This window comes from Salvelinus sp. IW2-2015, linkage group LG4q.1:29, assembly GCF_002910315.2.
Source record: "Salvelinus sp. IW2-2015 linkage group LG4q.1:29, ASM291031v2, whole genome shotgun sequence".
Classification (NCBI taxonomy): domain Eukaryota; kingdom Metazoa; phylum Chordata; class Actinopteri; order Salmoniformes; family Salmonidae; genus Salvelinus; species Salvelinus sp. IW2-2015.
The window spans coordinates 30350564-30362959 of NC_036842.1; the positions used below are offsets into that span (position 1 = coordinate 30350564).

General features: G+C 42.2%; 1 protein-coding gene across 1 annotated transcript in view; it reads left to right on the forward strand.

Annotated features, from left to right (window-relative positions):
• The first annotated feature begins 2789 nt into the window (after positions 1-2789).
• Positions 2790-12396, forward strand: part of LOC111961798 (allograft inflammatory factor 1-like) — a 38626-nt gene continuing 29019 nt past the window's right edge. Inside the window, exons 1-2 of the mRNA XM_023984334.1 lie at positions 2790-2983; positions 3208-3269. Of these exons, the coding sequence (XP_023840102.1) occupies positions 2959-2983; positions 3208-3269 (87 nt within the window). The 5' untranslated portion in view covers positions 2790-2958. The remainder of the gene's footprint in view (positions 2984-3207; positions 3270-12396) is intronic.

Sequence of the window (12396 nt, forward strand, 5' to 3'; positions counted from 1 at the left end):
CCTGTAGTTCTTTAATTTACCATATGGTGGTGACCAAGAGTCACTAGCGTTCCTGACAAACCAGAGAGCATCACTTGCTGTGAGTTAGTTGACCCACTGGGGTGGAATCATACAGGACTCTGGGACCTCTGCACTACTTTATATATCTGTACTGCACAAAGCCCAAACCCCCACACTACTTTATACTGTATATCTGTACTGTATATCACACATTCTTCATACTAACACTCACAGGATTGTGACAGCTTCTGATTGCTCAGACCAAACAGAGATTCAGGTCTGTTCATCACTTCCTGAAGGGAAAACACTGGCCAGCCTAGCGTTTAACTATATGAGGGCCCTTCCGGGAAAATCTTTAAGGTATGTCCTGTACATAAGTGGATGCTAACACAGGCACTCCAATTTGGATCTTTGACCAATCACATCAGCTCTTTTTTGAAAACAAATTGGGTGGCTAGAGTGACATAATAGTTTATAAGGGGGTTAGGTAGCGATTTAAAGGTTTTATAAGTTACATACATATGTGGTTTGTATTTATAAATCATTAGTAACCTGTTATAACTCAATGGTTCAAATGGTTTCATTGTGATTCTAGTGCTTACGAAGCGATGAGTAGGCCTATATGACTGCATGGGTTTATACATTTAATAGAACGTCAATCATGACGTTTTGGGTACACAAGTCATATGATGACTGTGGTCGGGTTCCCCTGCTCAGACCTTGTATGCATCAACCAATGGTTGCTTGCCACCTCATCGACTGTGCAGTCGGGCATCAGATTGCTATAACATATTAGCTGATGCTTAAAATGCCTATCCAGGATCTGTCAGGCGTCAGCAACGCCTGGGCAGAGAAACGCACACAAATTTACACAAAGGCTGCGTTTACACAGGGAGCCTAATTCTGATATTTTTCCACTAATTGGTCTTCTGACCAATCAGATCAACTCTTTTGCCAATAATTGGGGAAAAGATCAGGATTGGGCTGCAACACAGCCAGAGTGATGTGACAACCCGCTATCTGTGAACTTGAACGATTTAAGGCTACAGCCCAGTTAGCCCCGAGGTAGCCTGGCATATTGGTCACTTATTGGTCTTCTGACCAATCAGATCTGCTCTTTTGCCAATAATTGGTCAGAATTGGGCTGCCTGTATAACACAGCCTAAATTCTTGTTGAAGAATCAGGTTTGTTTAGGTAAGATACCTAAAGGGTTGAGGGTGAGACTATGGCCTACTAATGCTGACTTTACTGTAAGCTACTTTATTGAGGGAAAATGTACTTGCTAAGACTGTCATATGTCACACCCAGCTATCGAAATTGTAAGGATATAAGAGCATCTGCTAAATGACTAAAATGTAATATATATGTCACAAACCTAGATATAATAATGTACACACTGATTAGATGGTCACAGGAGTCAGACTAACAGTTTTTTTTCTTCTCCAGATTGTCACAGAGTTCCTGCATGACTACACAAAACAACACATTCAAGTCTGTCAGACAGTCACTGCTTGAGGGTCGCCAGTGTAGTCACTCTACCACACCAAACATTTAATTAAAATGCTAGAGTCTAATGATCTGAGAGCCCCTGGCACATATCTAGGGAGACACAGGGGGTTTTAGATAATGCTGATCTTAATGACCTCCACACAGTCGATGGACACTATAATGTGGGTACTCTGAGTCCTGACAACCATCTATGCAGAAAATTCGCTTCCCAAATGAAATCAAATAAAATGTTGAAAAATGTATTAAAATGATGACCTGCCTTTACAATTCAAGCTACAATATGGAATTGTTTTTTCAGAAAAACAGCAGTCCCACCACTTCAGTTAGATATGTTTTTCAGTATCACTAGGGAAATATAGCCTTACTAATTTCATAGACAGAGCTCTAGATGCAAGGACTGCCAGACAATCCCTGATGGACTTGAACATTTATTTTAACTAGGCAAGTCAGTTAAGAACAAATTCTTAATTGCAATGACAGCCTAGGAACAGTGAGTTAACTGCCTTGTTCAGGGGTAGAATGACAGATTTGTACCTTGTCACCTCAGGGAATTGATCTTGCAACCTTTTGGTTACTAGTCCAATGCTCTAACCACTAGGCTACCTGCCACCCCAAAGTTAGGCCAGGATTCAAACTGATCAATGGTAGATCCGCATTACAACACGTTTGACATTGACATTTATTTTGGTATACAGCTGATGGATGGGGCAAGTGAAATGTAACTCTTCATAAATTCATAGACAGCGCTCTAGATGGACTGACAGTCCATGACATCTTTTCTTGTCATGATAGTTATACTAGAAGCTATACTGTAGGCTACATTGTTTACATTCCTGTTGTTTGTAAACAATTATCAAATGTATTCATTAAAGCAAACGTAAGCACATGAAGTATCTATTTGTTATATTGTTCAAGAATCAAGGAATAAATATCAAGAATGGAAATTACCATTGAACAGACCTGATTTCTTAGAAATTGTTCAAATGCAGTACTAACTTGAAGGGGTGTCCACATACCTTTGTATACATCGTGTATATACAAGCACACCAATAAATGTATACAGAGTCAAATAAAGACAATGAAGAGCAATATTATCATTTGTTTGAGGAAAACTGACTTGAAAACTCACACGTCCACAATGAGGCCTAGGTCTACCTTTTTAGGGATTTTGTTTCAAATCTTTTTTATAGATATTTTTTTAAAGAGATTGTGTACCTTGCACTTGCAGTTATTTAATGTACCACACGAGGGTGACCAACTGTCACTAGCGTTCCTGGCGAACCAGAGAGCATTGCTTGCTGTGAATTGACCAATGCCTGTATGGAATTGACAGACCCACTGTGCTGGCAGCGTGCGTGCCACTGCCCGCGAAGGGAAGAAGACGAGCGAGGTGCTGTGTGCTGATTTCTCCTTCTCTATCTATCTCACCATATCAAACTCATTCCACAATGCCTGTAAATCATACATTTCAAGGTAATTACAAATATCCGAGTGGGATATTTTTCTGGGGGCGGTCTAGTTAAAGAGCTAACGCTGATAGTCGACTATTTTTGTATTTTATTAGAATGGAAAGCTAGTAGCCACTCTTTTCAATTGAGCTTGCTAGAGGGCTAGCTAGTAGTAGGTAGCTACTGTAGTAACGTTACTGATTACTAGCCACATGATGAAATTAGGCTAACGAGCTATTTTTCTTGCAGGAGGGAAAGCCTTTGGATTATTAAAAGCTCAACAAAGGGAGAGATGCGAGGAAATAAACAAGGTAAGTCTGATGATCTTTCTAATGAAGACGTTTTGTGTATTTTGTCAATGTATTGCGAAGGTATTTTCAACAGAATTAAAATACACTTGGCTTTGAACCTGCTTTGAATTAGACGAGCTTGTTAGTGCATATGTTATAATTAAGCAATTAGGCCGAGGTGATGGGTGTGTTATATGGCAAATATACCAAAGCTAAGGGCTGTACCCGGTACGACGCAACGCGGAGTGCCTGGATGCAGCCTTTAGACTTAGCCATGGTATATAGGCCATATACCACAAACCCCCGAGCTGCCTTATTGCTATTCTAAACTGGTTACCAACGTAATTAGGGTAGTAAAATAAATGTTGTCATACCCGTAGTTTATGGTTTGATATACCACGGCTGTCAGCCAATCAGCATTCAGGACAGTTTGTAATGTGGTTTTAGCCAGGTAGCTAACGTTAGTAGCTAGCAGCAGTCTTACTAGCCATGTTATGTGAACACTAGTTCCACTCACATGATGATCTACCTGTACTTACATTTGCATGTGATAAAATCTGTCATTAATTTCGCACATCGTTATCGACCCAGCGACCTGTTATCTTGCTGGCTGTCATAAACCATGCTTGTGGCCGCCCCTGTGTTGTGAGAGCGACGTACACTTGTTGCATGCATGCCCGTCAGTCAGGTAGTATCCCTCTTGCTAGACCAGATCGATCCTTGTCACCCTAAGTATTGCTTACTATTTATCCAATTTATCCTATTCCCAACGTGATTCCTGACTCGGATCAGAAAAGGGCAGGCCCTTTGATGCCCTGTGGCCCATCTCCCTTGGTGTTTAGACGGGAAACAGGTGTCTGGGTGGTGGGCTGAATGAGCCCTTTGTGTGGGGGGCTACCGTCTGAAAGAGGGCTTGAACAGGCACATGGCATTGAGTATCAGCCTCAACGGCTGTTCCCATATCTTTTCATCCAACATACACTACATGGCCATAAGTATGTGGACACCCATTCAAATTAGTGGTTTTGGGCTATTTCAGCCACAGCCATTACTGATAGGTGTATACAATCAAGCACACATACAAGCAATCTCCATAGACAAACATTGGCTGTAGAATGTCCCATACTGAACAGCTCAGTGACTTTCAACGTGGCACCGTCATATGATTCCACCTTTCCAGCAAGTCAGTTAGTCAAATTTCTACCATGCTAGAGCTTTCCCAAATAGCTTACCTGTTATTTTAAAGTGGAAACGTCTAGGTGGAACAACGGCTCAGACACGAAGTGGTAGGCGGCACAAGCTCACAGAACAGGACCACCGAGTGCTGAAGCGTGTAAAAATCGTCTGTCCTCGGTTGCAACACTCACTACCGGGTTCCAAACTGCCTCTGGAAGCAAGGTCAGCACAAGAACTGCTCGCCGGGAGCTTCATGAAATGGGTTTCCACACACAAGCCTAAGATCACGATGCCAAGCGTTGGCTGGAGTGGTGTAAAGCTCGCCGCCATTGGACTCTGGAGCAGTGGAAACACGCTCTCTGGTGTGATGAATCAGGCTTCACCATCTGTCGTCCGTCAGACTGGTTCTGGGTTTGGCGGATGCCAGGAGAACCCTACCTGCCCCCAATGCATAGTGCCAACTGTAACGTTTGGTGGAGGAGGAGTAATAATGGTCTGTGGCTGTTTTTCATGGTTTGGGCTAGGCCCCTTAGTACCAGTGAAGGGAGATCTTAACGCTACAGCATACAATGACATTCTAGACGATTCTGTGCTTCCAACTTTGTGGCAACAGTTTGGGGAAGGCCCTTTCCTGTTTTAGCATGACAATGCCTAATCGCCCAACATCAGTGCCTCTCACTAATGCTCTTCTGACTGAATGGTCCCCACAGCAATGTTCCAAAATCTAGTGGAAAGCCTTCCCAGAGAGTTATAGCAGCAAGGGGGACCAACTCCATATTAATGCCTGTGATTTTTGAATGAGATGTTCGACGAGCAGGTGTCTACATACTTTTAGCCATGTAGTGGATCTCTTTTTCAACTCTCACTAAATCTCTTGCTCTCTCTCTCTCAGGCTGGCAGCCTGTCAAGAGCGCTCTGGTCACATGAAAGCAAACCTGTACGTGAGGAGAGAGAATCAGGTCACAAAGAGAGGGCATCACCGATATTGTGGGCCATTTGACAAAATAATATGTAGACCCATATGGGCAAACTGATTACATCGGCCATACACGCACAAGGATAAATGTTAACAATTTTATGCCCTGTTTACAATAAATCTACCAGGCACTCAGATTTTTTACCAGTCAAAATGTTGTTTTGATGCTAAAATTACAACAACAAAACAAAAAGTTTCTAAAACAAATGTATTACTAGTACGAAGTAACTAATGTCGTATATTGTTTAATTTAACTTTTTGTGGCCTGAGTCTTTAAAATATCACAGGAGACAAACGTTCACCTGCCCCTTTTAAGGACGAGAGGTTATCGTGGTAGCGCGACTCAAATCATGTTTGTACCTGTGAGTCTGACTAGTAGAAGCGTTGTCTTCTCTTCCCAAGCAGTTGAAAGGCATAGAAAACAACCTAGCTTGTGAACAAAACAATGTAAATAGCCAAGAAACACAAGAACAAAGTATCACTTTAGTAGACCTTCGTTTCAAGGCAATTGTGCATGTGCGTAGCGCTTCTAAAAATGTAAGCTCAGCAAAAGAAGAAACGTCCTCTCACTGTCAACTGTGTTTATTTTCCTCCAACTTAACATGTATGAACATAACAAGATTCAACAACTGAGACATAAACTGAACAAGTTCCACAGACATGTGACTAACAGAAATGGAATAATGTGTCCCTGAACAAAGGGGTGGTCAAAAGTAACAGTCAGTATCTGGTGTGGCCACCAGCTGCATTACGGAACTGCAGTGCATCTCATCCTCACTGACTGCACCAGATTTGCCAGTTCTTGCTGCGAGATGTTACCCCACTCTTCCACCAAGGCACCTGCAAGTTCCCAGACATTTCTGGGGGGAATGGCTCTAGCCCTCACCCTCCGATCCAACAGGTCCCAGACGTGCTCAATGCGATTGAGATCCGGGCTCTTCGCTGGCCATGGCAGAACACTGACATTTCTGTCTTGCAGGAAATCACGCACAGAACGAGCAGTATGGCTGGTGGCATTGTCATGCTGGAGGGTCATGTCAGGATGAGCCTGCAGGAAGGATACCACATGAGGGAGGAGGATGTCTTCCCTGTGTTTATGGTTCATTGAACAAGCATGGGAAACAGTGTTTAAACCCTTTACAATGAAGATCTGTGAAGTTATTTGGATTTTTACGAATTATCTTTGAAAGACAGAGTCCTGAAAAGGGTCCGTTTCTTTTTTTGCTGAGTTTATATTTCACTCAGCCCTTCACGTGCGCACAGCCCCCAGCTAGGCAGTGTTGCAGCGCGAAGTGGAATAGGTTATTTAGGATTCGTAGTTCTTTGACTTTGTGCTATTAATTTACCAGCATAATGGCAGAAATACATTGAAAACAGCTACTGCATCATTTATTTTACTATGAATGTGATCATTCTTGACTCTTGGTATTCACAAATGTGAGTGAAATGCTCGCACTGTGGCGTGCAGACCACCCGCCAACATGGCTGGTGAAATAGACGTGTTTACCCGCATTTGGCAGGTAGCGGGTGTTAATTTTAGGCTTTGATTGTGAAAGAAAGTTGTGTTCGAATACTCCTACTAACCATACTTTTTGTGACGTGTATATAGTATGCTTATTGGTCCTAGTATGGATATAGTATGTCAAAAGTTCCCCGATGATGTACTAAATTCGTCAAATTACGAAGTATACAAGCAGTGGCCACTTATTTCTGTGCTGTTAGGGCCCATAATGCAATGCTTTAGAAAATGGGCGTGACATCACAACATTTTCAGATTTGAAGAAAATGGCGGAAAATATGCAGTCCAAGTCCGACGAGAGCGGATACAAATTAATTGCTTTAACTAATTATGACAAATGTTGAGCAATGTAATAAAGTAATGACTTTTCAAATAAGTTACGTTACACGTTATGTTGGCTGACAATTTGTTAGCTACGCTATCCTTACAAACCGCATAGCATTACAGCAGTATGTACCGGTATGTTAGCTAGTTAGTTGGCTACCTAACGTTAGTTGGCTACTAATACATCGAACTTGCCAGGCAGTATATTAACTATAATGTTACTAACTATCCAATGTTTATTGACTTGATTATTCTTAGCTAAGTGGTATAGTCGTTGTGTGTTCTCAATGGACATTGTTAATTCTGGCTATCTTCTCCGATTTTAAGAGTACTCTTGTATGAATGTGCTAGATAGCAGAATAACTGAATTTACAAACGCTCAACAGCTATTTAATATATGGCCGGTGTCAGTAAACCACTGCAAAACAAATAAAAGCAAGCATCATTAAATTGTTGCCAGCAGAACAGTTAGTCACCAACGCTCTGGATAACATGAAAATGGTCTAACCAGCTCTGCTAGGGCTAGTAAAATGGTCAAAGTGAGTCGTTCTCTCATTTGTGTCTGGAAATAGCTAGCGAGTTAGCTTGACACCCGTTGTGAGGTCAGAATGCTTGGATCAACCCTACTCCCCGGCCAGTGTCCAGTGACGCGCTCTGTCCGTTCATAAATTCAATCTGACAACGATCTGGCTTTACTAACGCCCAGTATGCACTCTGGCACTCCAGATTGAATTTACGAACAAACCCAAAATCTTAATGTCAAGCTAGTCTTTTGTTATGCTAACAAGCTAGCAAGAGGTTGCATAGCAACAACATCAACTTTCGGTAGACAGGCGAAGCGCTAGTATGCTCAACTGAAAGGTTACCGTTCGTTTACAGTATTAAAATTAACTAATAGTGTGTAGTATACAGTGTATTGGTATTCGAACACAGCTAGTGTTTCTCGTCAATGAATGCAGTGATGTTCAGCAGATTACAATATCGCTTTGATTTAGCCACTTCATTTCCATAATAATAATAAATCCTTGTCTGACCTCCACGATGAGACCTACTTTTTATAGGCTGTTAATACCGTAGATTGTTAGTATTACCCTCTGGGGGGGGTGTCGCAGTGATGAGTCAGACCCACTGAATCGTGCCGCTGTCGTTAAGATGGGCTGTAAGGCTGATTCTCATATTCATTTGCAATTTAAATTCCACTCCTCACACTGTACAAACTTTCACTCCTGCTCAATCTGTCTGTGTCACTGTCTCTCTCTTCTTAATTCTTTCTCCCACTCAGACTCTCTCTCCCTCCCTCCGTTAGACACACACTCACTCTAACCTAACTTACCAGTTTTAGAAAGACGCTTGAGCAGGGTCCCCACTTCTGTTTTTCAGGGGAAATGGAGGTTAGAGTATTTCAACCTATCACTGAAAACCAGAAACATCAAATCAAAGTGTATTGGTTGCATCCACAGATTAGCAGATCTTATTGCAGTGAAATGCCTGTGATTCTAGTTATAACAGTGAAGTAATAATAACTAGCAATACCAAAACAATATGCACATAATCCAAAAAGATGAAAGAAATATCAGAAAGAGCAATGCCCCCCATTGCCTTCAAAACGGCATACATTTGTTGGGAATGGAATCTACAAGGTCTCAAAAGTGTTCCACAGGGATGCTGACCCATGTTGACGCCAATGCTTCCCACAGTTGTCAAGTTGGCTGGATGTCCTTTGGGTGGTGGACCATTCTTGATACACATGGGGAACTGTTGTGTGAAAAACCCAGCAGCGTTGCAGTTCTTGACACACTCAAACCGGTGCGCTTACTACCATACCCCATTCAAAGGCACTTAAATATTTTGTTTTTCCCAGTCACCCTCTGAATGTCACACATACACAATTCATTTCTCAAGGCTTAGAAATCCTTCTTTAACTTCTCTGGGATATGTGGGACGGTAATGTCCCACTTGGCCAAAAGCCAGAAAAAATGTAGCGCGCCAAATTCAAATATATTACTATAAAATCAAACTTTCATGAAATCACACATGAAAGACACCAAATTAAAGCTACACWTGTTGTGAATCCAGCCAACATGTCTGATTTAAAAAAGGATTTATGGGGAAAGCACACCAAACAATTGTTTGCTCAGTACATAGCCACAGAAAAACACAGCCATTTTCCCAGCAAAAGATAGTCACAAAAAGCAGAAATAGAGAGAGAATTAATCACTAACCTTTGATGATCATCAGATGACACTCATAGGACATCATGTTACACAATACATTTATGTTTTGTTCGATAATGTGCATATTTATATCCACAAATCTCGGTTTACATTGGCGCCATGTTCAGAAATGCCTCCAAAATATCCGGAGAAATTGCAGACAGCCATGTCAAATAACATAAATACTCATCATAAACTTTGAAAGACACATTTTACATAGAATTAAAGATACACTTGTTCTTAATGCAACCGCTGTCAGATTTCAAAAAAACTTTGCGTAAAAAGCACACCATGCAATAATCTGAGACGGCGCTCAGATAAAAACAAAATTTCTCCTCCATGTTGGAGTCAACAGAAATACGAAATTACATCATAAATATTCCCTTTTCAGAAAGCACTCCCAGGAATCCTAGTTCCACAATAAATCGTTGTTCTGCTCGATAATGTCCATTACTTATGTCTAAGTAGCTACTTTTGCTAGCATGTTTAGTGCACATGTCCAAACGCTCGCGCAGATGCAGGCGAACTCGGACGAAAACTTCAAAAAGTTATTTAACAGGTCGAATAAACTTGTCAAACTAAGTAGAAAATCAATCTTCAGGATGTTATCATAACTATCCAATAACGTTCCAACCGGAGAATTCCTTCGTGTCTCTAGAAGAAATGGAACGCAAGGCGATATTATGTGTAATGCGCGTGACCAGGAACTGGCATTCTGGCAGACCACTGACTGAAACACCTCCCATCCGGCTCAACATCACAGCAGAGGCTTCATTCCACGTTCTACAGACTGTTGACATCTAGTGGAAGGCGTAGGAAGTGCAAACAGATCCATATCTTACAGGGAATTGAAAAGGCGATGAGTTGAACATCAACCAGCCTCAGAATTCTCACTTCCTGTTTGGAATATTTCTCAGGTTTTTGCCTGCCATATGAGTTCTGTTATACTCAGATATCATTCAAACAGTTTTAGAAACTTCAGAGTGTTTTATATCCAATAGTAGTAATAATAATATGCATATATTAGCATCTGGGACAGTAGGAGGCAGTTCACTATGGGCACGCAATTCATCCAAAAGTGAAAATGCTGCCCCCTATCATAAAGATGTTAACCTGTCTCCACCCGTTCATCGACACTGATTGCAGTGGGTTTAACAAGTGACATTAATAAGGGATCATAGATTCACCTGGTCAGTATGTAATGGAGAGAGCAGATGTTCCTAATGTTTTGCGCACTCATTATGTCCTTCACTCTGCGGTCCAACTCATCCCAAACCATCTCAATTGGGTTGAGGTCGGGTGATTGTAGAGGCCAGGTCATCTGATGCAGCACTCCATCACTCTCCATATTGGTCAAATAGCCCTTACACAGCCTGGAGGTGTGTTGGGTCATTGTCCTGTTGAAAACAAATAATAGTCCCACTAAGCGCAAACCAGATGGGATGGCGTATCGCTGCAGAATGCTGTGGTAGCCATGCTGGTTAAGTGTGCCTTGAATTCTCAGTCACAGACAGTGTCACCAGCAAAGCACCCTCACACCTCCTACATGCTTCATGGTGGGTACCACACGTGCAGAGATAATCCGTTCAACTACTCAGCGTCTCACAAAGACAGCGGTTGGAACCAAAAATCTCAAATTTGGCTCATCAGACCAAAGGACAGATTTCCACCAGTCTAATGTCCATTGCAGGGACGTGAACTAGTCACCTTTTGCCGAAATTCGTGACCTACATGATTCGTGTAGATCCGATGAGAAAAGTTTGGTTCACACTACTGGCTGTAAGCAAGCGAGTGATGCACATTTGGAGCAATACTGGCTTTATCCAAGGCTCAGCCAATCTTTCACATAACAGCAGAATGCAGCACACGACAGAAGAGCCAAGCAATTTGCTAGTTACAGCATCAGCGCGTGCTCTGGAAAGACTACAGCATCAGCGCGTGCTCTGGAAAGACTACAGCATCAGCGCGTGCTCTGGAAAGACTACAGCATCAGCGCGTGCTCTGGAAGACTACACAGCATCAGCGGCGTGCTCTGGAAAGACTACAGCATCAGCGCGTGCTCTGGAAAGACTACAGCATCAGCGCGTGCTCTGGAAAGACTACAGCATCAGCGCGTGCTCTGGAAAGACAGCAGAGAGTAGAAAGGCAGTTTGCCATTTACAGCAGTGCGTCCCCTGAACGATAACAAAGAGGTAGGTGAGAAGCCTGACCATGGAGACGGGGTGAGAAGGTGATGAAGAGTACTTCATGAGCTGTAACTGAAAAACAACTGGCATTTGGGAAGTTTGAGGTGAGGGAGAAAGTGTGGTGGAACAAGTATTGTTCGTAATGTTATCTTGCTAGCTGGATTGAATTCTCCGTTAGCTAGCCAGAGAAATGTTGAGCAACATTAGCCAGCTTAACTGTTCAAATAATTGAGTTCATGGTGTGAAAATTAGCTGGCTAATGAAGTCACAGCTAACTTTAGCTAACGTTACCACATCAGATGAGCTAACATTAGTAACCTAACCAATTTGCTGTAGTATTTACTGGTATAACGTTTCGACTCCTTGCCGTTCCTCAAATTATAACGCGTTAGTGGGAAGGGGGCGACCTAGTCAGTTGTACAACTGAATGCCTTCAACTGAAATGTGTCTTCTGCATTTAACCCAACCCCTCTGAATAAGAGAGCCTTAATTGACATCCATGTCTTCGGCGCCCGTTGCTTACTAGACCCTGGCAATCGCTGTGAAATGTTGAGTAGTTAACTAATGAACTAACCATTATCTGTGAACTAATGTTTCCCTCTACAATGTGGTTCATTTTCAGAATGAGAGAATTAGGTGAATATGAGGCGTTGCTTGTTAAACAAGTGGATTCAGGGATCAAGTGTAGCTGGGCCTGGCTTAAGCTGGATGCCACTTTAGAGGTGAAAGGAACACCATACACTTTCCCGCTTTC